The 26177-nt window shown below is 48.7% G+C and overlaps 1 protein-coding gene across 1 annotated transcript in view; it reads right to left on the bottom strand.

Annotated features, from left to right (window-relative positions):
* The window catches only part of YIPF7 (Yip1 domain family member 7), a 279885-nt gene that overhangs the window by 166033 nt on the left and 87675 nt on the right, over positions 1 to 26177 (bottom strand). Inside the window, exon 3 of the mRNA XM_086963882.1 lies at positions 23001 to 23146. Within this exon, the coding sequence (XP_086820008.1) occupies positions 23001 to 23146 (146 nt within the window). The remainder of the gene's footprint in view (positions 1 to 23000; positions 23147 to 26177) is intronic.

Here is a 26177-nt window from a genome sequence, read left to right as displayed (position 1 = left end):
GCCATAAAGTACTTCCTCAACTACTTATCTGCTCTGGAAGATGAGGGGGAAGAAGCGTTCTCCAGCAAACCCAGGAAGAAAATACTACTACATATAGAGGGGTGGAAGGGTTGAGGGTCTTCGAGAACATGGTTAAGAAACCGAGAGGCGCGACAGATGAAGATGTGTTCCAGCACGCATTGAAAGACTTAGACAGCCACTACCAGCCAGTCATTTGTACGGCCATAGGCAGATACAATTTTTTTCAATAGACACAAAGTGAGACAGAGACGGTGGAAGACTATGTCGCAGCACTCAAGAAATTGGCTATCAACTGCAAATTTGGCCAGCTTCATGACGATTTGGTGCGTGACCAAATAATAATGCACACAGTCAACACCAATGTTCAAGAAAAGCTGTGGGTGAGTGGAGAACCGCATCTGCATGAGATCATAAGAATCGTCAAAAAAGCCAAACTGTTCTATTTTGCGTTAGCCACAAGAGATGTACAACATGCCATATAAGCAATGCATAGGAGATTGTACGACGTGAGTGATAAAAGGGGTAGGCTACTCGCATGGCTAAGTAAGAAGGAGCTGGAAACTAGATGGGTAGCCCAAATACATATGGACGATGGTCAGGTCAATGTAACCCCAGAGGCCATAGCGTATGCCTTTGCAGGCTACTACAAGGCCTTCTATGCGAAAAGATCCCTAGCAGATGCTGAACAGATCCACACGTATTTACAATCCATACAGCTCCCTCAATTGGAGTCCAGTGAAACACACGCGATGGAGGCAAAGGTGACGGCAGAAGAAATTCTGGAAGCCATAGGCCAGATGAAAACAAGGAAGTCCGCGGGTCCCAATGAGCTCCCACCAGAATTATTTAAAAGGCATGGGGCACTCTACAGCAAGCATCTCTTGCAGATGTATCTAGAGGCACGAGATGTGGGTACACTCCCCGAAAATTTGAGGATAGCCACTATTGTGGTGATACCTAAAAAAGGGCGGCCGCCACAGAGATGTAGTTCATGTAGGCCCATCTCCCTCATAAATATGGAGACTAAGATTCTGGCCATAATTCTGGCCAATAGACTCACGCAGGTCATTATGAGACTTGTTCACAGGCACCAGTCTGGCTTTCTGCCTAAGAGATCGACGAGACACAACCTTAGATGTGCCTCTAACTGGTTGGAGATGGTAAAAAATAGAACCGATCCTCATCTCAAACTCTCCCTAGATGCAGAGAAGGCCTTTGATACAGTCGACTGGCCATTACTCATGGGAGTACTGGATAGACTGGGATTTGGTCCTGAGTTCAGGAAGTGGATAGCCATACTGTATGAACGACCAGTGGCAAGGGTGAGGGTCAGCGGGGTTACTTCTCGGAAGTTTTCGATAGAAAGGGGCACCAGACAGGGCTGTCTCCCCTGCTTTTTGCAATAGTCGTAGAGCCCCTTGCATGTATTATTCGAGCACATCCGAGCATAACAGGTTTCCGAGTGAATGACACAGACAATCTCGTTGAGTGTATTTCATTATATGCCGATGATATACTTCACAAACACCGGCAAGACACTTCATAACATGATGACAACCTTTGAGGATTATGGCAGACATGCAGGGTATAGAATTAATTGGGGAAAATCGTGCATTTATTTATTTATTTTATTTAAAGGCTTGTATAGCGCTAGACTCGACTCCCGAAGGAGTATCTCTGCGCTTGGTTTGCCCAACGGCTACAGGACAATGCTCTAAAGGATATACAAAGGCTTATATTGTCTGAAACAAAAATGTCTCCAGTAAGTTCCTGAAATTTAGGTAATTACTACATTGTCTCAGATTGAGAGGTGGTTTGTTCCACAGACTGGGGCCCAAGAACGAGAGTGCATGGCCTCCCTGTCGTGCTTTTCTGATTAGTGAAACCTGAAGCAAAAATTGGTTGCTGGAACGAAGAGAGCGTCCTGGTTTGTAGGGTATAAACTTTTTGGCCAAATACAAAGGACCTGAACCAAAAATGCTTTTATGGATAGTACAACAGGTTTTGAACTTAATCCGTTGCCGGATAGGAAGCCAGTGAAGTTTATCCAAGAGTGGCCGAGATGGAGTTCTAAGCGGGGCGTTAAAGACCAGCCTAGCTGCGGTGTTTTTAGCCACTTGCAGCCTACTCAGCAAATTGTCATTTGCAGATAGAAGAAGACCGTTGCAATAGTCCAAACGGCTATCTACAAGGGCTTGGACGAGGGTCTTTCTAAAAGTGTCTGGCAGGAAGGGGAACACGCGTCTCAAGAGTCCAATTGCCCGAAAGCAGGACCCAGTCGTTTGATTCACGTGTTCCTTTAAGGAAAGACCTTGATCTAGCCGCACAGCAAGATTTTTCACTGTCTGTTTGGGACTAGGGACAGGGCCCAGGTCTAAAGGCCACCAGTCAGGTGACCACAAAAGTGGGGCCTCCCCAAATAGCATGACCTCGGTTTTCCCTACATTGCATTGCAGGAAATTGGAGGCCATCCAGCCGGAAACCGCTTTCATACCCTCCGCAAAAGAATGTTTAATTGCAGGAGTAAGAGCCTGAAATGGGAATAAAAGCTGGGTGTCATCGGCGTTCGACAACAGAATAAATCGGGCAAGACAAGATGTTGGGACCGTACTGTATCCCAGCCAACTCCAAGTTGCACCCACAGGGATAACATTCTCAGGTCTTCATGTCACACTGGACAAGCCGCTGGCATTGGAGTGAAACCTGTACAAGATAATAGGAGAATTCTGCTTAGACGCGGAGCGGTGGGCCTCATTACACCTGACGCTGTTTGGAAGAGCAGCATTCTTTAAAATGAGAACCCAGCCAACATTTTTATACGTGCTCCAAAATACTTACCATCCAATCCCGGAAGAGGTGTTTATTAAGACTGATGATATCCTAAGAAAGTTTCTTTGGTGAGGGAAACCCCCTAGGGTAGAACCGGGGAAGCTCCAATGCAACCAATACAGTGGTAGCATTTCCCTTCCGGACCTTCACTCCTATTACTGGGCTTCCCACTTGATAGTTATCAACAACTGGGCATTCGGGGAGAGGGACCATCCTACATACACGCTTGAACATACACAAGCTTTCAAAAAAACATTTTCACACTATCTTTATGGAGGTAAAGGGGTCGCGAGATTGCTGCCAGCTACACAGACTGTAATAATGGCTTGGAAGAAAGTGGAGAGGAGGACGAAATGGGAAGGCCGGGTGACCAAGGAAACCCTGCTGTGGGTGGGAACACGACTCACGGAATTTGCCAAGCTGACGCGTTTTCAAAAATGGGACTTGGTGGGCATTTCCAAGGTCAAAGATATAGTATATCGTAAGGAGCTGGTGACGTTTTCGCGCCTCCAGATTGAGCATGACATGAATAGGACACAGCATTTTAAATATTTACAACTGAGGCATGCATGGAAGGCGCAGCGTATTTATATGGAGGGCCTCCCAGAATATTCCCCGCTGGAGGGTAGGCTCTTGATGTGCAACATTGGGGAAAAGGCAGTGTCCTGGACCTATAGAACAATCATGAACAACACGCCGGAACCTTTGCAGAAGTTGAGGTCACACTGGGAGGCCGATCTAGGGGACATAGATAACTTGGACTGGGAAATGGCTCTGATGCATCCTAGGGAAGTAGCTATTAGGTCTAGACTTCAATTAATTCAATTCAAGTATCTACACAGAATGTACTATGACAGAGCCAGACTGCATAGCATTGGAAGAGCGGAATCTCCCAATTGCCTGAAATGTAAAAACATGGAAGGTACCTGCTTCCACACTGTTTGGGGGTACCCACAAGTGCTGGTATATAGGGGAAAACTGTTGAAGGAGCTGGAGTACATATTGCAAGACTCAATACCTCCAGATCCTCTGTTGATTTTGTTGGGCATACCTAAGGACATTGATCTCCCCAGGCAAAATTAACATTGTTCCAGATGGAGCTGGTAGTGGCCAAAAGGGACTTGGCAAGAGCGTGGGGTGCTTTATCTAATTCTACGCTTGAAGAATGACGGAGGAGTATGGACATTTATAGGTTAGGGGAAAAAACAACCTATAAAGCAAGGGGGTGCCCGAAAAAATTCAGGAGAGTATGGACGCCTTGGTTTACCTACTGCAGACTTGCACTCACAGACTCACAGTGAATGGAGGGAGGGGGATGTGGGGAGGGAGAGGGGGAATAAGGGATCACGTTGATACACATTATTTTGGTAATGTTGAATAATTGTGTGACAGTATTGTCGACCTCCGCTCTACATGTAATGAACAAGAAAATTAGTTGCTCTGACTATTTGAAGTGTTTTTGTAATGTTATTGGAAAAGGGCAAAAAAATACATTCCAATAAAAATAAAAAAATAAAAAGCCAAACTGTCCAAACTGTGTCGTGAAGACTAAGAAGGGCACAGAAACCAAGCCCACAGTCTGTAAAGTGAGCGACACTAAAGTTTCCAGTGACAGATCGGCCCCCTTAGCAGAATATAGAAGTAGCAAGCGGCCCACATGGACCTCGACGGAACCCACCAAACCTCCTCCTGAAAAGAAGGGTTCTTGCTACAGGTGTGGCAGCCACACACACGCGGCCAATGATAAACGTTGTCCTGCATTCCGTGTCAAATGCTTCTTTTGCGGAGTTGTAGGACATTTTGGCAACGTCTGCAGATGGAGACCTAGCAACGTTTCTGTGAAGTGTGTCATATATGAATCAGAAACTGAAACAGGGGAGGGGGAAGGAGACGATGATTGCATCTTGTGTATTGATGAACAAGTCTGGGGCATAGATTGCAATACTAGAAAGACACCATCCAGTTTGCTGACCAGCGGGGGAGTCCAGATATCAATGGTGGCAGATTCAGTGTCCCCGTACACAATCATACAAAGAGAGATTTGGGACAGCGATTTTGCCAATACCCTAGGGAGCCAACTACACCCCACAGACGTACACCCGGTCACTTACACAGGGCAAGATTCCCAATGGTATTCGAGATCAAAAGAAGAGTAACTACAGGAAAACTGTACATGGCAGAAAAAGTCCCATCGGTCCTTGGTTGGGCCGACCAAGGTGCATTCGGCATCCAGCTTAACCCAAGTGGAGAAATTCAAGTCCTCATGACAGACGATACTCCCGGACCGGATCTAGACAACTTGAGGAAAGACTTCCCAAGTGTTTTTGGTGGGACCATCGAACAACTATCCAAATTCACACTCATGATAATCCTAAAGGATGTCAACGTACCTGTCAGCCACAAAGTGCGAAACATCCCTTTCATCTGCAGAGAAGCTGTACAGCTGGAACTGCAATGTCTCGAAGACGGAAGCATTATAGTACCCATCAAAAGCGTTGAATGGCTGGCGCCCTTTGCCGTGGCACAGAAACCAAATGGGAAGGTGCAAGACACACACTAATGCACACTCTAATGATTAAACAGTAGTGTCAGTATGGACAAGTCACACATTAGAGACAACAGCCTATTAATTTAGAGACAAATAACAGGTATTCTTGGAAACAGTCATCGGAAAAGGTGTCTTTAATTTTCACGAGAACCACCCGACACGTGTTTCGTCTTCCCGCGACTCCTCAGGGCTAAGAAAAATTGAAGTATCGTTGGGAGAGTCGCTCCATCGGTGATACTTGCGACCCGACAGGGCCCTGGACTGTGAAATAAAAGGCTGAATGTCCGAGAATTCTCTCAGTATGTTAAATCCGTGGTGCGGGAAATGACAGGGTAATTCAAATTGTAGGACACTCCTAATAATGTTGTGAAGGAGCTACGCCAAGTCACGTTGTACATGGGAAGTGTATACTTTGAACAAAATCAAAAGAAATGTAATCACGGAGTATGGGGGTAAAGAAAAAGCTTGGACGGTATTCAGAATTTGCAGCCTAGAGTGGTAGTACGGGTGCATCCATTCCCTGCTCCTCACTCCGTGTACGGTTCCGGCGAAGTGCAAGAAGGCCCTCCAGTGGAAGATGGACAGCAGTACCAAAAGGGTTGGCAACGATGGTGAGGAAGCAGATGCCGATGTCACCCCTCCACCTGATGACTCCAGAGTTTTCTGCACCTTGGGGTGGACAGGGGGTGACACAGGGCCAAGTAATACCAGGAATTCCACAAAGCAAACACCACCTCAGGAGAATAATGACGCAGGCAACCCAGGCACTTGGCAGAGGGCACCTAGCGTACATATGAGAATCAAGCAGAGAGCACCACAAAGATCACATCTCAGGTACAGGAGACACAGGGGGAGCAGGCCTCCTTCACACGCACATGCAAAGGTAGGTAAGTGGTGCTTCCAAATAGATATAGCGAGTTTGCAATGTAACTCCCTCCCAGGTGCTATCTGAGGGACATTCACAGTACAGCGCTTCTCTCTCTCTCTCTCTCTATCTCACTCTCTTCCTTCTCCCCCTCTCCGTTCCCCTTAAGGCCGAGGACAGCACCTCCCCCAGACATTAGCCATAGGCTCCTCGGCTGAGGTGCCACAGCATAGGTCGCACATAGTCCTTCTGTTCACATTGTTTGGACCAACGCAAAGCAAATGCATTGTTATGTACTTTATATTGTGTTGGTATTAAGTGGGTAAATATCTGGTGTCGCAGTCTAGTCGTCAGGCAACCACGTGACCCCGCGTGGTGCCTGACGGGATAGCGAGCAGCAGCATGCAGTAGAGTGAATTGCATAGCGGAGATCGGATGTGCCTCCCTCTCCTTAATAAAGATAAATCTTACCCTGCTACCAAAGTGTCCGTGTATCTGTGCAATGGGATACCAACGTTACACCTCATAGCAAGAACTGCAGTTCGGTTTCATAGGAAGCATTCTGCACCATGTGGATTCTAGGCCGCAGAGACCACAGAAGCGCAGTCAAGAAACAGGAAAGAATATTGGCTTTATGGGTGATCTATGCTCAATGTAAAATAAATAAAAATTTCAATCCGTATTTGTAAAGCGCGAACTACTCACCCTTACCCGTCTCAAGGCGCTGGGGGCCGTCGTGGAAATTAAGTGAGCTATTGCTCAGAGTCACATAGTGCTGAGCTAAGCTGCCGCCGGAGCCGGGGATCGAACCGTGACGCACTACCTGGATGACTTTTTTCTGGTGGGGCGGCCCGGAGCGGCGGACTGCAGGCGGCAGCTGGACGGTTTGGCCGGGTTGATGGGGGACTTCGGGGTTCCCCTGGCCCCAGAGAAGACGTGCGGTCCAAGTACGGTGTTGTCCTTTCTCAGTATCGAGCTCGACGCGGTCGACATGGAAGCGCGCCTACCGGAAGACAAGAGGTTAGCGATGCTAGTTTTGGTGGACGGAATGTTGGCAAAAAGGAAGGTGACGGTGAGGGAGGTGCAGGTGCTGTTGGGACATTTGAATTTTGCTTGTCACGTGGTGCGGGCGGGCCGAACGTTTTGCCGGCGTTTGGGTTTGGCGTTGTCCAGTTTGACCTTGCCTCATCACCATGTGCGCCTCTTGGCGGGGATGAAGGAGGATCTGCGCATGTGGTGGGCATTCCTGGAACGGTTCAATGGAGTACCCATGGCGTCGGCGGAGGACTGGGAGTGGGACGTACTCTGATGCGGCGGGCGGCGGCGGGTTCGGTCTGTACTGGGATGGCAAATGGTGTGCGGAGCAGTGGCCGGCGCATTGGCAAGCAGGAGGGCGGAGCATTGCGTTTTTGGAGTTGTTCCCGTTGGGGGTGGTGGTCACGGTGTGGTCGGGGGCGCTAGCGCACAAGCGTGTGTTGTTTCGGGTAGACAACATGGCCGTCGTGCAGGTGGTGAACAGGCAGTCGGCCCGGGACCCACAGGTGCTGAAGTTGATGAGGGTGTTTGTTTTACGTTGCTTAGAGAATGACATCCTGTTTCAGGCGTGCCACGTTCCAGGAGTGGACAATGACATTGAGGATGCTTTGTCTCGTTCACAGTGGGAGAGGTTCCATGGGCTAGCCACGGTGGCGGAGGAGGTCGGAGGAACTGTGGTCGGTCGGCGAGGCCGGGTCTTTCAGCTGGTGAAGGCGTCCGTAGCGGTGTCGACGTGGAAGGCGTACGAGCAGGCATGGGAGGAATTCCTGCAGTCTGGCGCGGTAAGGCGAGGGGACAGGTGGCTGCGCGAGGAACAGGTGGTAAGGTTCATGTTGGCGCTCACGGATAAAGGGCTGTCGCGGGTGACGATTGCGGGCAAGTTGTTGGCGGTGGCGTTCATGGGAAAGTTGTGGTGGGGTTACTCTCCGTCGGCGGGGGAATTGGGGACCCGACTGCTGGAGGGGTGGGTGAGGGTGAGGGGTGCAAAGGTGCGGTTGCGACGTCCCATCACGGTGGAGTTGCTGGAAGGAGTCATTGGCGCGCTCCCGGCGGTGTGAAGGGATGGGGGCAAGGCGGTGCGGTTTTCTACCCTGATGTCCTGGCTGTTCTTTGGAGCGTTTCGAGTGTCGGAGTTGCTGGGCGCAAGAGGGAGGCGGGGTTTGTTGTGGGAGGATGTGGAGTTGTGAGCGGAGGAGGTGGCGGTGCGTTTGCGTAGCTCGAAGACGGACCAACGGGGGTCGGACATGGCTGATGTTGGGCCCAGGCGGTCGGGAGGGGGTGTGTCCGGCGGCCTGGGGGAGTAGGTTGATGGCGAGCCGCGGCGAGAAGGAGGGGGAGGTTTTTGGTTGAGGTGGGGGTGACGGAGTGACGGCGGCTCAGGCGTTGTGGGTTCTGTGGCACGCCCTACAGTACATGGGTGAGGACCCACTGGCTTTCGAGTTGCATTCCTTCCGGATTGGGGCGGCGACGGAGGCGGCACGGAGAGGGTGGGGAAAGGAGGAGATACAGAGGCTGGGACGGTGGAAGTCGGATTGCTACCGGACGTATGTGAGGTTGCAGGAGGCGGATGGGGTGTTGTAACAGTGATTCCCGATTTTGATATATGTGTCTTTACAGGTGCTGTGGCGGGGCAGGAGGTGGCTGTTTTGAATGTGTATATTGTGGGACACTCATTCGTCAAGCGGGCAGAACAGGCGGAGTGGGACAGGCATCGGGCACTCAATTTGAGATTGGATATGGGGTTGTACCGTTGTCACTGGAGGGAAAAAGGAGGTAGGCGTTGGGATGAGTTGTTGCCCTTGTTGAATACGGTGGTCAGGGAGGGGGGGTGTGCCCGGATGTGGTGGTGATTCATCTGGGCGAAAATGACTTGGTGCAGTGTAAAGGGCTGGCATTGCTAAAACAAATGAAGAGGGACCTGAGGGAAATCAAGAAGCAATGGGCGGCCCATCATGTGATCTGGTCTGAGTTTATTCCCAGGCGGGTGTGGAGGGGTGCAGAGCGCCCAGGTGCTATAGACCGGGGCAGGAGGAAGATTAACCGAGAGATGAGGGACTTTTGTGCCAAGGAAGGGGTGGGGAGGATGGAGCATCCGGAATTGCGCTACGGAACAGTGTATTTTTTCAGGGAGAATGGGGTCTGCCTATCTAGGTATGGAATGGAATTCTACATAGTGCAGTTGAAGTAGGCGTTGGATGGGGCGTTGGGGGTGCTCAGGTATCCCAGGAGGCAGGTGTCCTGGGGGGGAGTCGAAAGTCTTAAGCGACTTTCGAGTGGCGCTTTCCTAAGGAGATAGGGGGGTATTTGCTGGAGGCCTGGGGCTGTATTGGTAGGCGGGGGGTTGAGGTCATTGAGGTCACTGTGGTCATTCAGTTGGTGGGTAGGGGGGTAGGTTGCTGAGCGGATGTTTGTATTTCAGTTGCAATGTTGGGGATAACTTTAGGGGTGGGGATGGGGGGCTGTCAGGCAGTTGTTATTTAGTGAGCAGTAGTTTTGTTCGGCACAGGCCAGGTGGGTTGTTGTTTTAGGTGCACCTGATTTCAATAAAGCGGCCTTTATCACACTATTTTGGTGTCTGTGTCAGTGCTTCCCCCCCCCCCTCACCTACTGGTGTCCCCCAATGGGATTTGGGGGGCAGCCGACCAGCGGGAGGCTCACCCCCCGGGGAAGTTTGGGGCAGCAGGAGAGGGGGGGAGGAAGTCTGAGCGCTCTGGGTTACCGTAGCTGGGCTGGTTGGGCTTTCTTGGGCTTCTTTTGGGCTGTCCTGGATAAAACCGGACATTTTGTGTCACTGTACACCGTTTGTGGTGCAGTGACACAGCAGCCGGTGGTCATTGGGAATTTGTTGTCCCTCCCGCCCTCCCTGCGTTTTTTCCCCATGGGGTGGGTGTTTTCTCCCCCCCGGGAGGCCTTTTTTGGTTGAGGGGTTCTTACGGGTTTGAGAGGGGTTTTGCTGGGTGATGATGCACTGGGATGTTAGGGTGTTACAAGTTGTGGTGTCGCTGGAACAGGTGCTGGTACTTGGGGGCGCTTTCCTAAGGAGATAGGGGGGTATTTGCTGGAGGCCTGGGGCTGTATTGGTAGGCGGGGGGTTGAGGTCATTGAGGTCACTGTGGTCATTCAGTTGGTGGGTAGGGGGGTAGGTTGCTGAGCGGATGTTTGTATTTCAGTTGCAATGTTGGGGATAACTTTAGGGGTGGGGGTGGGGGGCTGTCAGGCAGTTGTTATTTAGTGAGCAGTAGTTTTGTTCGGCACAGGCCAGGTGGGTTGTTGTTTTAGGTGCACCTGATTCCAATAAAGCGGCCTTTATCGCACTATTTTGGTGTCTGTGTCAGTGCTCCCCCCCTCACCTACTGGTGTGCCCCAAACTGAAGACGGACGTGGTAAATCAGCGTAGATCACAGCATAGAAGTTGGCTGTGGAAATGTTACTTGAGTAATGGTAACCAGTTATGTAAAGTGCTCAGAAACAGTGTAAGTGCAGTAAGAAGCATCATAATATAAAATGAAAGTATCTTGTGTGCAAGAGACTTGTGACTTTGTAGGAACTGTGTTACAACATTGTCCTTTGGTGTGGCAGACACACAATTATGTTGAATCTATGATCATTGAGAAGAAATAATTTAGTGACTCATTTGCTGACAAAGGAACCCGGAAATCTGTGCTTTCCCAACTTTGCAACTGGACCACCAGTTGCTTGATTCTTCGATAATCGCGTAACCCCCTTGTTCTTCCGGCTATAAGGCTCCAGTATATTAAAATTCTTTACAAGGGCTGCCCGCGCCTGCCCCTTTAGAAGTCACTGTAAGCAGCCGGCAATGCAAGAGATTAGTCATTCATTTGCCTCCTGCAAGATGCGCCTGAAGGGTGCTTAGCTGGAGAGCACCTGGAAGAATTAAAAGATAAACGAAAGATCTGTGCACTGGGTGATACCAATTAATAATATTCAGGTGAGCCTCCTCCTCATGCCCAGAGAATGTTATTGATGGGGTAAATACACTGCTCTAAGTACATTTGCGGATAATAGGTTGGTTTTACCGTGTTGCACAAAAGTCCTCAATGGACTGTACATGTCTTTAACCAACCTCCTGATCTCATCTCAATGTGCAAGGTGCCCCGAAACCTTATTTATAATTGCAGTGCACTGAAGTGCCCTTTGCTAATCTGCAGCATCCATGGACAGGCCTGTGTGAATCAAAGTGGGGCCTGTGGGTCTGGTTAGACAGGCCCGAGAGCCTAAGCAACTATCAGTAATTCAACATGAGGGACACACTACTCAGTGAACAGGATCTTCTTCAGCTCTGTTCATCAGCAATGTTTACATCCCCAGTGTCCATCCCCTCCCTGAGAGGCTGGGGGCTCTTTGACTTACCAGGGTGTCAACGTGGTGCGGCAGCTTTACTCTAACCTTCACAGGCATGTCGTCAGAGTCCTGGCTCATGGGCATGAAACATCAGGAGGAACCGTCAATTACAACTGTTACTCAATGAAATCAAACTGCAGCCTTAATGTTCTTTTTTAGGTCGAGCCTGACCAGTGTGCATGCGCAGCTCTGTAAGGCTTCTTGTAATCACGCTAAACTTTTCTGTGTGGGTCTGACTCCCCCCACACATTTGGTTGGGTGTTGCCTGTGTCATTTTGTTTTAGTAGCATGCAAATGGCTAAATGCGGGCGCATGTCCCACCTTTTTGGCAAATGTTCACTCCCACAGCGTTTTGCTTGTGGGAGCGAGCTGTGGCGCAGGGTGGAAGCTGCATTCCTTTTGGGTCATGCTTTTGCTTGTTTAATTTTCTGTTGTTTCAATTTTCTCCCGCCCTTCACCCCCTCCCATTGTCCTTGTTCACCATGCTTCTTCCCACCCTCCCGTTGTCACATTCCCTGTGCTCCCAACCCCTCCCCAATGCGCTCTGACACTCCACAGCGGCGCAGGGAGCAGACAGTTAGAGGCGGCAAAGACACACAGAGCACCGAGGAGGCATGGAGCGACCACAGGACAGCCACTGAGAATACCCGCAGCCCTCCACTGCCTGTACCCGGGCAGCAGCGCCCTGACTGGAGCCCTCCTTCTACTTCCAGCACCAGTGGAGACCCTGGACAGTGGCACTGCCTAGAGCCCTGCCTAACCGAGCACCCTACCTGCACCGCTAAGCACTCCGCCTGTGTCACCGGCAGCGCTGCCTAAGCACCCTGCCTACACCGTCTGCATCAATGGCAGCGCTGCCAGGCCATCTTCCTCATCCCTTCCTGGGCACCACCAGTGCAAGGATCCGGCGACAGCCCGCAGCGCTGCCAGGAGGCACCCACCCATCCATCACAAACATCCATCCGCCACAAAGGACCAGCCTTCCACCGCCTACTGAAGACCCTTCAAGGGCTCACTGGTCTACGGACCTCTCTCACTGGATATCCAGAGAGGACTCGTCATCCGTGGTTTCCCCCCTCGCTGCAGCCGGGGCTCAGCCCTCCATGGCAAGGAAAGGTAACTTTTTTTCTGCACTTGAAGCTCCATACCCGTGGCGAAAGGTGGGAATTATCAGCCTGCATCAGAGTAAGTAAGACAGCTCCCTCTGCCCGAGAGGGCTGTGTGGCTTGTGCTTGGAAGAGGGACTGGTTTGGAGGCGTGGGTACTGTGCAGAAACACACCGCTCGTGAAGGGGGCCCTTGTTTAACTGGAGAGGTCTTGTTTACACTCCTGTGTGCTTAGATTTCTGGGCACTCACAGGGCCCATATGCTGTGTTTGTGGCTGCACGAGCTGACAGAGAGCACAGGTGCTCACTCTCACACCTTTCCCTGCATTTTTGTACAAGGCCCAGCCTATCTGTGGCGAGGGATGTCCATCTGACAAGGGGGCCACGGTAGATGTTATAGACACCATGAAAGTGCAACTGGTGCTAGAAGCACTCACAGGAATATCAGAGAGAGTGGGTCTGTCCAGCGGCGAGTGCGGTTCTTTCAGGGTGCGCTGGGTTTGTGTGAGCAGTGGGTGTTGTGAGGGAACGGTTGGGCGCTATGAGCACGAAAATGTTTTATCTAGAAGTACTCTCAAAAGTGTGTAGCACTCCGGCGGTGGCCTGCGGTTGTACCTGGGTGTGTATGTGTGGGTAGTGTTTTTTGTGGGAGAACATGAGAGATTGGGGAAGAAGATGTGCTCAAAGTAGGAACTGGAAAATTGTTGCTAGAGGCAATCCCGGCACCGTACTGAGGGCGCCGGTAATGTCTGTTAGAGGACTGTGGCTGTTCCTCAGTAAGCGTGAGTTGGTAAGGAGTGCTTGATGCGAGAGGACGCATGGGAGCCTCAAGGTCGTACTTTTTCTGCTGGTCTCCCCGTTGTGTTGTCAATTGTAGCCCACGAAGGGCCGTTCTCAAGTGGGGGGTCCACAGGTGCGACAACCTACACGGAGGAGGCATTGATTCTACTGCTCTCACCCTCGCCCCTTCACCTGTGGTGTCCAGTGAGGTAAGGCACGTCACTGTTTGTGTTTAAATGCTGAACAGAGTCAGCAAAAACCATTGGCAAAGCCAAAAGGCGAGACCTATTGGCTTTGCCAATGCTTGTTCTAAACCTGTTCACTGTGCGAGTTAAATCAGTTCACAGCAATGAGTCACACCCCTTATGGTCAGTAGCCCCTTTACAACATGTGTGTGTAGTAAGTATTACATGTACATTACATCCATGAAGTAACAAAGCACGCACTTATTCAATTTAGCAGTCAGATCTTCAATTCTTCTTCACACCATAAAAAAATTTACCACAACTTTCAGTGTCAACAACTTTCCCCTACAAAGGACCTCGCTACAGGCCTGATCCACAAAGCTATTATACACTTAATTGCCGCTTCACTACATGAATTATATTATTCGTAAGGGTACATTTTTGCTCCAGATCACACGTGAAAGAGCAATATTAGTCTTGCCTACAATCGTAAGCAGGCTTGGAAAATATCTTCCAGTGTGGGAGGCTGGTCCTCTAGCCAGCCTGCAGCAGTGCATTAAGTACGCTGCTTGGTGTGTCTCCCGGCCAAAGAAAAGCATGCACAATGCACTTATCTGTGAGGTACTCAGCATTGTTATCTCAAAGTCTGTTATTGCTTTCTCTAATTTGCTTGAAAATGTCCCCACTCTGTTTCCAAATTTTTCTGGGGGGTGGTGGTGAGAACGCCCCCAAACCCTCCGTACAACCATTTGGGCTCACTCATACATTAACTTGCTCCAAGGCATTCATCCTGAACTTTTACACCCTACCACTTTCAAATGTCACCAGCCGCCACTGTTAATATGCATCAAACAGAAAAAACGTATAAAGTTCTAAACAGGGGTGGCTGGTAGTAATGGGCTTAGGGGGCAATGCCCTCCCATCTTCCGAGCGGAGGAAAAGTGAGAAAACTAACACGACCATTGAGCACCGGAGCAGCTTTAAATTGCATGCTCAGTGCTCACTGCTTGGTGCTCGTGCTCAACTTGACCAACATTTTAATAAATTTAAATAAATCATTGTTTTTTTGCCAGCTGATGAGAGGCCACTCCTATGCATGTGCTGAACTGGGCGAGGATAATTCCTCGCCCTCGAAGCACAAGCGAGGAGAGTGACGTCAGCCCAATGGGAGTGGCGGCACCTGTGCAGCAGTGAATATGCTTCAAATGGGGCGCTTCTGACGTGGCCCAGGGCACGTTACGCAGAACCTCATTCACAATAAGGGGAAGGGGTGGGGCTGGCTGACAGTAACACAGTACAGTGGGTGTAAACGATTGAAGCATTTCCGCCTACGCACTTTTAGGCGGCTTTTGCATTGGATTTTGTTAGCTGCTGGGGGCGTGGGTTTAGTTCAGCTTTTCTGCCGAATTCTAATACAGGACTGGAGGCTTCAGATTATGCTTCTCAATCTTTAATGCATAAAACACAGCAGCCAATGAAAATGGATATTTTCACAAAAAACAGTAAAACAAACTTCATTTCCCATGAGTACACATGAGTATAGGCACGCCCCCATAGTCCATAAGAACCCCTTGCGTGCTCCCATCATCCTCTTTCTTTGCTGCTCACAAGTAAGAGTTAAGTGCACCTCCCCTCTGGTCCCCTCACTCTGCTTGTGGTTTGGGGTGCTGTTGGGGGTTTATATTGTTATGGTTTGATGTTACTGCGGGATCATCCGCTTATAATTGGTGTTTTAAAGCTTTAGCACATTTATTCTTGTTATTGGTGCTCTTTTTCGCTTGAAATAATTGCAGCTCTCTGACTTTAGGTTTTCTCTCATTCTCGCTTTGGGCCGTTCAGCTTTCAGCTATAATTGCTCCCGCTGTGGAGCGCGTGCCTCGAATCGCTTAAAGAGACGGTCCCTGACCGGCAAGGAGCCGCCGCGCACTTTAGTGGAGCCCGGTACCGGCAGCCTGAAGGCGCGCATGGTCTCCCCTGATACGCCCTGACGTTCAGACCGGGTGGCTCTCGGCCAACGCGCTCGCCCAAGACGCTGACCAAATTGGGCTATTTTGGTAGGTTTTTTGGTCGCCTTTGGGCTGCGTGCCTCGGCGCGAAACCCTGGCTTAAAGGAACGCACGTTTTACGCACGTTTTCACACATTCCACACACCGGCGTGCTCCTTGTCAGATCGCCAGTGATAATTGGTTGTGAAATAGTGGAGGCCCAGAGTGTGCACACGCTCAGGAGATTTTAGGGGCCAAGGTCACTGACCTAATTGATTACAGCTTTGCTGAGGGGGTTTGGGTAACGTTGCCGGACTTTTACTTGTACCAGTGTGCTTTGGGCTGACCCCCCCATTACCTCCCCAGGTGTGAGAATTTCTAGGGTGTTCTCCCTTGTACCGTGAGGTGTATACCTGCACCATGGAAGATTGGGTACGGTACCCAGATGAGGAATATGCAGATGTGGAGGAGATTGTTGAGGGACAGCAGGAAGCTGTCTTGGAGGACAACATTGTGGAAGCATTGGATGCCTCGGTCCAAGCTTCCGTCAATCGAGCCATGGAGACACAGGTCCCTCAGACAGTGCAGCAGGCACTTGCGGTGGGCCTATGCCCCTTACGGAAACAACTTGAGGGTTTTGCGAAACGCACGGATATGATAAGAAGAAAAAAGGAAAGCAAGCAACCTCTCCTTCTTCCGCCACAGGTTCGGCCGAGCAGACGCAATGGCCGCATGAGCAATCCATGGCTTCCCTACCAGCCAGAGGGGCATTAGACCCGCCCTATACAGGTGGAAAAGCGAGGAATAAACGGCCTATTCCAACGGACACTGATACCACCACCACAAATACGGATACCAATACTGACACCTCGGTGGAGCAACTTCTTCCTCCCAAGAAGGCTAAGGTTACCCCCAAGACGGCGGAGGACAAGGTTGTCAAAACCTTTAACTTTGACCCTTCGGACATAGTACACCCTCTGTCTTCGGACTGGGTCCCGCCGCAGGCGGTCTCTTAATACCTTCACGAGAACCTCAGGAAGAGCTTCAATAGAGAGGTCCGTAACCGGTTGCGGTCGGATTGTCCGCGTCCAGATATCCCGGACGGTGTGGCTGACACTCCGGAGATAGATGCCAGCATGTTAACCCTTTTGAGGAAGTTTTCGAAGGACCCCAAACGGGGGTTAGACCGGGCTTGGCGGGGATGCCAAGATAAAATGCTTGACGTTGTGGGGCCCCTGGCGAAAATCCTAGAGATGGCCATGGTGGCCAAGGAAGGGGCAACTCCTGTGGATCCGGACATCTTGGCAGGCTGGGCTCAGCGCACTGTTTGCCTGGTAGGCAATGCGAATTACGCAATCTCTTCGGAGAGGCGCAAGTCTTTGTTGCTCAGGATGGACAGTAACCTAACAGAACTTGCTGAAGCTGAACCAGGCCCTCTGGCTGGGGGCTTTTTGTTCGGAAACCGTTTCGTCAAAGATGTCACTAAGTATGTGGGGACATTCACCGCCTTGGATAAGGCACAGAGTGGAATCAAACGCGCCCTCACTCAGGGGGTTTTCAACAGGGCCGGGCGAGGCGGGGGTCGCTCATCAGGCCGAGGTTTCCAGCAAGGCTCCCAACGAGGAGATTTTGGTCACGGGCGTGGAGAGTGGGACTCCACCCGCGGTGGCACCTTCTATCCATCTAGAAGAAGATTTAACAAAGGACGTTTCCAGTCGGTAAACAACAGAGCGAGCTTCAAGTTGAACCAGAATACCGGTGAGTGTAGCAGATGTCTCTCTACTTCCATTGGGGAGGCGCACGCAGCACTGTCTGCCACAGTGGCAAGCCTTGACTCCGGACGCTTGGGTGCTGCAGACCATTCAGGGGTTTCAGTTGGAGTTCTACTCTCACCCGGCACAAGCGCAACCTCTCCATTTTTCCCAACTAGATCACAATTTCATAGACGAAGAGGTGGCAGACTTGCTGAAGAAGGGCGCGATTGCTCAATGTCAGAGAGGCCCTCGCGGTTTCTCCAGCAATGTCTTTATTGTCCAGAAGAAAGGGGGTGGCAACAAGTTTGTGCTCAACCTCAAAGAGTTCAACCAGTATATGACTTTTCAAAATGGAAGGTATTCATTTGTTAGCAGATTTGTTGCAAGAAAAAGATTGGTTGGTCCGTCTGGACCTCAAGGATGCATATCTTTCTATACCGATTTTTCCTCCACACCGCAGGTTCCTGCACTTTCTCTGGAACGGCCAATGTTACGAATACTTGGCCCTTCCTTTCGGTCTCTCCTCGGCTCCCTGGTGCTTCACCAAAGTGATGAAACCGGTGGTAGCCTATCTCAGAGAAAGAGGAGTGTGACTGATCATTTATCTAGACGATATCCTGATCATGGCACAGGGCCAGTCCATCCTGCAGCAGCAGTTGATCATGACTACTTCGCTGCTCCAGGACTTAGGGTTTGTGATAAATCTAAAGAAGTCGGTGATGGTCCCGACACAGGTAATAGAATTCCTGGGGTTCACGATCAACTCCCAGACAGCGCAACTGTGTCTACCCCAAGCGAAATTGAGGGATTTAAAAAAGGAGATTGTGAAGTTGCTGGACAAGCAAATGGTCACGCTGAGGACGCTGGCCTGTGTAGTGGAGATATTGGCATCATCTATTCAAGCGATATTCCCGGGGCCCCTGCATTACAGGGCCCTCCAGCGCCTGAAGATCAAGCATCTTCAGAGGGGACTCTCGTACACGGACTCTGTTCCCCTTTCAGAGGAGGTCCGAACCGAGCTTCAGTGGTGGCTAGGCCACGTGGACGCCTGGAACGGCAGGGCTATCTTCGGATCACAGCCAGAGATAATAATCGAGTCAGACGCCAGCAGGTGGGGCTGGGGCGCGCTCTGTGGAGAGGTTTCCACAGGCGGCAGATGGTTAACACAAGAGCTCGAACTTCACATAAACTGTTTAGAACTGCTAGCTGGGTCATTTGCCATTTGCACGTTATCCCCGAAGCAGACATCTTGTTGCATCCTCCTCCGTTTGGACAACGTGTCCGCAGTGAGGTATATCAACAAGTTGGGCGGCACGAGGGCGTCACTTCTAGTCCAAATAGCCAAAGACTTTTGGCACTATTCCCTCCAGAATCAAATCTCGGTGATAGCAGAGTACATTCCAGGACAGGCCAACCAGGTGGCAGACTGGAATTCCAGACATTTAAGGGATCACAGCGACTGGAAGCTGCTTCCCCAAGTATTCCACTGGCTACAAGCGATTTGGGGTCCTTTTCAGGCGGACCTATGTGCCTCCAGATTGACTTATCAGATTCCCCGGTTCCTCAGCTGGAGACTGGACCCGATAGCGGCAGCGACCGATGCCTTCCTGCAGGATTGGTCTCAGGGGATTCAGTATGCCTTTCCCGCGTTCTTGTTGATTCCCAGAGTGATGACTCAAGTGATCAGACAAAGGGCGGAAATAGTCATGGTGACTCCGTGGTGGACGTCACAAGCATGGTTTCCCACGTTGTTGCAGTGGAGCCGCAATCGTCCACGGTTACTACCGGACTCAAAGTGGTTGTTGCAGGGCCCTCGTCAGGAACAGCATCCATTGCTGTTGGAGGGCAGGCTATCGCTGATGGCATGGAGGCTTTCCGGGAACAGTGGCAGTTGCCGGGAGTTTTGAGCAAAACTGCCGAGTTCATCAAGCAGGCATGGGCTCCTTCCACCAGGAAACGTTATTCAGCGGCCTGGAAGAACTGAGTGGATTGGTGTGTGGGACGACACCTGGATCCCGTGGAGGCAGAGTTACCCCAAGTTTTGAACTTTCTGTCGGAGAAAGCTGCCGACGGTTTGGCGTACCGTTCGGTCAATAATTTTCGTTCCGCTATCTCGGCGGGGCATGCTCAGGTAGATGGGAAACCGGTAGGCATGCACCCGGTAGTTTGCAAGTTATTGAAAGGAATCAGGGTGGCTAATCCTCCCAAACCCAAGTATACCGGGTTGTGGGACGTTTTTTTAGTGATCTCGTTATTCAACAGATGGCCGACCAATGCTCTCCTGTCTAGATAGCAATTGTTGGCGAAATTGGCCATGTTGCTTTGCTTATCGTCTTGCAGAAGGTCTTCGGATGTGAGAGCACTCGACGTAACAGGTAGAGTGTTTACCCCGGAAGGGGTTTCTTTCCATATTACAGGTCGTACTAAAACATCGTCTCGACATATTTCTTACAATTCTTTCCGTGAAAATGAAAAATTATGTGTGGTCCAATGTTTGAAGACCAACGAGGAATGTACCAAGGCCTTGCGGCTGCAGGGCTGTACTCAGTTGTTGATTGCTATTCAAAAGCCCTTTAAACCTGTGGTGGCCGCCACTATTGCCAGATGGCTTCGCTTCATTATGAAAGAAGCAGGTGTTGATACACAGATCTTTGGTGCTCATTCAGTGAGAGGCGCTATGGCGTCAAAATCATATGGTTTGGGATCAAGTATCCAAGATATCATGCGTTGTGCAGATTGGTCTTCTGAATCAACGTTTAAAACGTTTTATTATAAGCCAGTGGGAGATATTACTTCAGTGGTATTTACTCAGCGTTAAACTAGCATAATCTGAAGCCTCCGGTCCTGTAATAGAATCAAAAATTTGCTAGCATTCGCAACAAGAATTTTCAATTCTATTAAGGACACGGAGGCGAGGATTATCCCACCCGGCTTAATGTACAGTATGTAATAAGCTTGCCCACCCAATTATTCAGTGATTAGGGTGGTGTTATTTCCTTTATTTCAGGATCTGATAAAAAGTTGGATTGATCGACGTCGGATGTCAGGATGTTGACCTGAAGTTGTTCTTCCACGTTGGAGGAGTTGCGAATGCTCAAGTTTCGTTGGACTTGTTTCGCCTCAAAGAAAGAGGATGATGGGAGCACGCAAGGGGTTCTAATGGACTATGGGGGCGTGCCTATACTCATGTGTACTCATGGGAAATGAAGTTTGTTTTACTGTTTTTTGTGAAAATATCCATTTTCATTGGCTGCTGTGTTTTATGCAGTAAAGATTGAGAAGCATAATCCTCGCCTCCGTGTCCTTAATAGAATTGAAAATTCTTGTCGCGAATGCTAGCAAATTTTTGATTCTGGAATTTATCAGCACATTGACATGGTGTTGGCTTGGCTGACGCTTTATGGCGTGCAACGGACGGACAGTCGGACATCATGAAGCTGCTACAGACCAGTCCCGAACTCCCGACCTAAAGTGACCTACAGCAGGCACCAGTTGGAAGAAAGGCGCACCTGCACAGCCACGGTAAACGAAAGCACAGCACGACTTGGGGAATTTAAGGAAACTCTGCTGGCCTGGTAAGATAAAGTGAAATGTTTTCTTTTGGGGCAGTTATATTTGCATCGGGTGAGGGTGCTTTCTGCATTCCGTTTCTTCAGCTGTCTGTGAAAATACCATGAACATGTTAAAGAAAGTAACTCATTTCCCAAGTGTGCCACACGTGGACTTCAATTGCCCCATGAATATGCAAGGCTTTTCTTTTCGAGTTTCTAAAATGGCGTATCGTAGATTTAAATGAGTGAGCCAGTTGTTAGGAGCTCGAGCCTCGCGGTACTTGTCTCATTAGAACACAGTCACAATTGCGCGGACAGGGAAAATATGCCAGAAAGATATTAAATGAGAGGAGCAAGAGCACAGAAAAGGGTGATTAGCTTTTAAATTTGCTCAATCCCAGACCCCGTTTCGTTCCATACCATGTTACCAATGAAGAGACATTTACACAATGCTCCTAGATTGAACAGTCATTGGAAGAGTCTCCAGAACAGACGTGCGCGCGGCCGTGGGAGCTCAGCCCTGGAACAGGTATGATGGACCATTGGTTTAAGGGGCCCCTGGGGCATAACTTATCTCAACTAATCCTTCGCATGACTAATATGCAGTTCTAATGAACCTTTGCAACAGTTTTGAAATTCCTTTCTGCGCCTGGTACATTTGTCAGCTAATGGGTTTTTCGGAAAACGCTTTTCAAATCAAGTACACAACAAATTATGAATTGCCATCATTTTACCTAAAAGCTGACTTCGTAACATCTCGGAAAAACTCCCTGAATGCTTATTTCGAAATCCGACGCAAATTTTTACGATTAGTCTGGGTGCCTTTTGAAGTGTTTTTCTTTCTTATTAACTGTTGGGCTCATGTATTCAAAAGTTTGCAGAAATCACGGAGTTCACCTAGTAAAGCTGCCTAGCTGTGCATATTTGCACTGAAGAAAGTACATGTGTCACTTTCTTCCAAACATCCCCATCCCTTAGTTATATTTGAAAAACCGTAGAAGGGCCTGCTGTCTAATTTTTTGTGTATTTTCAAATGATTAGCATTTTATTTTATTTTATAAAGGAGTAAAGGGATTCAATTTCAGTGCTTGTGCACAATTTGGAAACACAACATGGCAGGTGCTTCTTGACTGATATTTAGGAAACCACCACTCAACTAAATGTGAACTGCTTCCAGACACATTGATTTTAAATACTGTCTTTAGTGATCATAGAATAAAGTTCCGGTTGATACACTACAGACTACTTTTAATTCCCTCACCACTCATTAGCTTAGTTTTGCACAAAACACGCCCTAAATCTCACGAACCGGCTCCGCAGTAGACCTGGCGTTGTAGCACACCAAAGAGACATTCGGTCTCTTTGGTGGAGCCCGATGATGAAGCATGTCATCACCAGGTGGTGAGTGAGGGCTTTCACAAAAAAACAGCCTAAATCAGGCCGTTTATATACTTTTCCTTTTGCTCCGTTTATGTGGTGTAATATAACCATAGGACACTCTTTACTTGTTTATGGGTGCTTCTTGGTGTCAGAGTGTTGCTGGTGATTGGTGAATCCAGGAAAAGAGCTCCAGAGCCAATGGATTAAAGGAATATGACTGAGAACAGGGGCAAAGACGTTGTTGTGTGTGGATAGAATTACATTCAGTTGTACTAGCAACCAATTTTTTTTATCCATTTTATACCACAGCGTTTCTAGGCATGCTAATCCCGGGTCCAGGCTGGAGGTTGATGGCTGGTATTTCAAATACCCCCCCCCGCCCCCCACTTTCAAATGTCACCAGCCGCCACTGGTTCTAAACCTACGTTCACTTTTGAACATGTATCTGAACTATTGCTCCATGATTTATTTAGCTCCTGAGTTGCGACATAAAATATTATGAAAGCATGAATTTTAGTAATAAGGCAATAAATAAATTCACACACCACTCATTTAGTAGTACATCAGCAGAGAGTAATCGAATCCCTCCCATACAATACCAGTAGAAGTGTAGCTCCAAGGGCCAAACAGAAGAACATGGGCCCAGTCAGATCGGTCTCATTCATGATGCTGCCATCTGCTGGCTTCAGAGGGTTTAGAACTGTCAATGTCTTTTGCCAAATGTGATCAAAATTGATTCCCAGTTCTGAAATACAAATGAGCCGCCGTTGTAAGCAATTGAGAATTTAACCAATGAAATGCTCACATATTTGATCCTGAAGTGACAAAAACATAAAGTGCTACTTCAACAACATATTCTATTCGTTGTCAATTCCAATTGCGCTTTTACTATAATGTCAAGTGTTTGCAAAAAATTGTAATAAGTGGCTTTTAGTGTTAACATTTTTTCACAGTATGAAATCAAGGGGATAGTTTTTTTCTAGTGCTGATAAAGCAATGTGTCCTTATTTCCTTTCTCAGTTCGTTCATTTGCATTGTGAATTCTTTGTTTCTTCTTTCTTCCTCATTATCCGCTCCCTCCTACTTGTCATACTAACTTTTCATCAGTGTCTGTTTCATTCGCCAACACTCAAACTGCTCTTCTCAACAAGTATGATTGGATCGCATTTAATTTTGAATGTAGCTGATAAAACGTTAATGGTGGTCAATAATCTTTCCTTGTTTATCTCAAGATACCAAGTAAGCAATGGACTAAGAGATGTATTATTTTCTGACACCTTTTCTGCTTTCCCTCAGAACAGGGAGAAGCCTGCAGAGGAATTAATATGCATATTGTTGGCGATACGACCATTAGTGACAGCAAGTATGGTGCGGTACAGCAAAATAGCTGGCACACTAAAGCAACATCTTGGTTAGAAGAAGGCCTCTGGATGTTTCACTGTGTTGGTCTTGGCCACATCTTAAAAGAAGCCAGGCTAGTTTGGCTAAGGAGGTGGACTGGTAGGAAGACCACCCAAGGTAATGTATGTTTAGCATTGTGAATCTTCTTTCTTCTCCTTCATAATTATTTTACATTTTAGAGCCATATCTTAAGGATGGTGTGTTAAGTTTAAAGACATTGCAAGGTCTGGTAAGCATTGAGCATATATTTTTTGCCAGACATGGGCCTGCGTCCAGTGCAGGGACTGGTTTTCTCCTGGCTGGCGTGTGTAAGAGTTGCACAAGTTACTTTACACTTGCTTTCTGTATGGTGCATTTTGTATCAACAGAGGAAGGAACAACGGGGAGAGATCACTACACTGCCCACAACATGCATGTCTGGTCAGAATATGCACTCACAAAAGCGGAATCGTATTTACGGAGGGCCAATTGGCCACCTTTGAGAGTCTAGTAGAGGGGAGTGGTCTCCCCCGGGACAATTACTCCTGCATAGGCAGCTCATTTCCGACTGTAGGAAAACGTGGGACCTAACGGATGGAGAACCACAGAAGCACCCCACTCTACATGTGATATTAAATATGATTACAGGGCACCACCTAAATCCATCAGAACGCTGATTGCTTTTCCACTAACACAACTCAGAGAGAAGTGGGAGGGGGAGTTCGGCCGGGCGCTTCAAGACAAGGAATGGCTCACAGCCCGAGATCACCATAAGAAAGTCTAGCACAACCAACGCTTCAAGAATATTTAATTTAACATACTAAACAAAGCATACCTCACCCCAAAGCGGCTTCAGAGAAATTCAAATGCCCCCACTGCTACCAGCCCAGATCTATATTTATACATATGCTTTTAGCATGCCCTGATCTACAGCCTTACTGTAACGAAATACACACCATGTTACAAGCAATCACAGGCCTGACAAACCTTAATGCATGGAAGGCGTGCGCCCTAGGTATATGTAAACACCAAAAAAAGCAAAAAATAGAAACTGGATTTGCAGTATTAGCTATACTCCTAGGAAAATGCAACATCACAATGCACTGGTGTTCCCCTACGGGTCACCCGATAGAAGCATGGAGGGGAGCGACCATAAAATGGGGCGCGACAGAAGATGAAGCGAATAGGTAAAGGGGATATGTCGTAACCCAATCCCATTGGAAAGGGCAACCCTCCTACACAAGTTCAAGCAAGCTAAGCCAAACACCCACAACTTCCCAGTCAACCACTATGGTGTCGTAATACCCCCCAACCCACCCTATCCAGCGCACACACACCCGAGAGTAGCAAACTCCCCTCACCCAAGCGTCGCCCCCATGAACCGTGATGAGGGAGCGACCACTGGTAAACCACAGACTATGGTAGTACACCAGTAGGTGCGGCCCTGCATCCCACTATCCTTGCATCCCCTGATCCCACCATACAAGGTATCCCCACTAGTTGATGAACTAAAATACACTTCCACAACTGCGGCGGAACTACTCAGACGAGATCCGAACAACCAAGCACATCATTGCAGATCAAACACCCACAGTCACATGCAAGAAGCGTATGAAGGACAATACAACACGCCCAAACACTCTACATATCCACTAGTTTACCACAATGGCAATTTAATGTATCTATATGATGGAAAACTGCATATGTTGCGGCTTCTATTTGTAAAATCTGTCGGCAATAAAAACTCCAATAAAACGTTTTTTGGAAAACAGAGGAAGGAACAAGCACAGCTCAAAATGTTCCAATTAAATGCAGTCACAGTGCTGTGTATAGGTTTGCACTGCCATGAGCCAAACCTTGTGTGAGCAGCACTGTCAGCACTGGTGGCAGATCCTTTCAGGTGACTGCATCCAGACTCTGGAACACTCTCCCCATCGAGATTAGGGCCACTAATGAACTTATGCAGTTTAGGGAAAAGGTAAAAACTTGGCTTTTCCCTGGCTAGCCTTCGCTCCCCAGGCATACTTCGCTGCCTTCTGTAGTCTGGATTCTATTAGCGCCAGGATGCCTGCAACGGTGACAGTCGCGCTCTATAAATTCTTAAAATAAAATAAACTGTAAGCTTCAGATCAGGAAGAGCCACAGGCTGAATGTTGTGAGTTCCTGAAATATATTACATGTTCAATTTAGGCATACAATAAATAAATTGGTGTTCTGTATATCAACTGAGTCATGACTCAGTGAAAAAGTAGATGATTATGATTACCATTAAATGATGAATTGAGATTGAGATGAACAGCGAACGATGAGTTAAGCCACAATCTCAGTTTTAACTTGTACATATTAATTGGTTTTTATGTGTATTGTATTAGATTCAGCCTGTTTTAGTCTTTTCA

Source organism: Lissotriton vulgaris, chromosome 3_1 (assembly GCF_964263255.1).
Source record: "Lissotriton vulgaris chromosome 3_1, aLisVul1.2, whole genome shotgun sequence".
Taxonomy (NCBI): domain Eukaryota; kingdom Metazoa; phylum Chordata; class Amphibia; order Caudata; family Salamandridae; genus Lissotriton; species Lissotriton vulgaris.
Note: the sequence above shows the minus strand (reverse complement) of the source record. Positions and strands in the feature narration are given on the sequence as shown.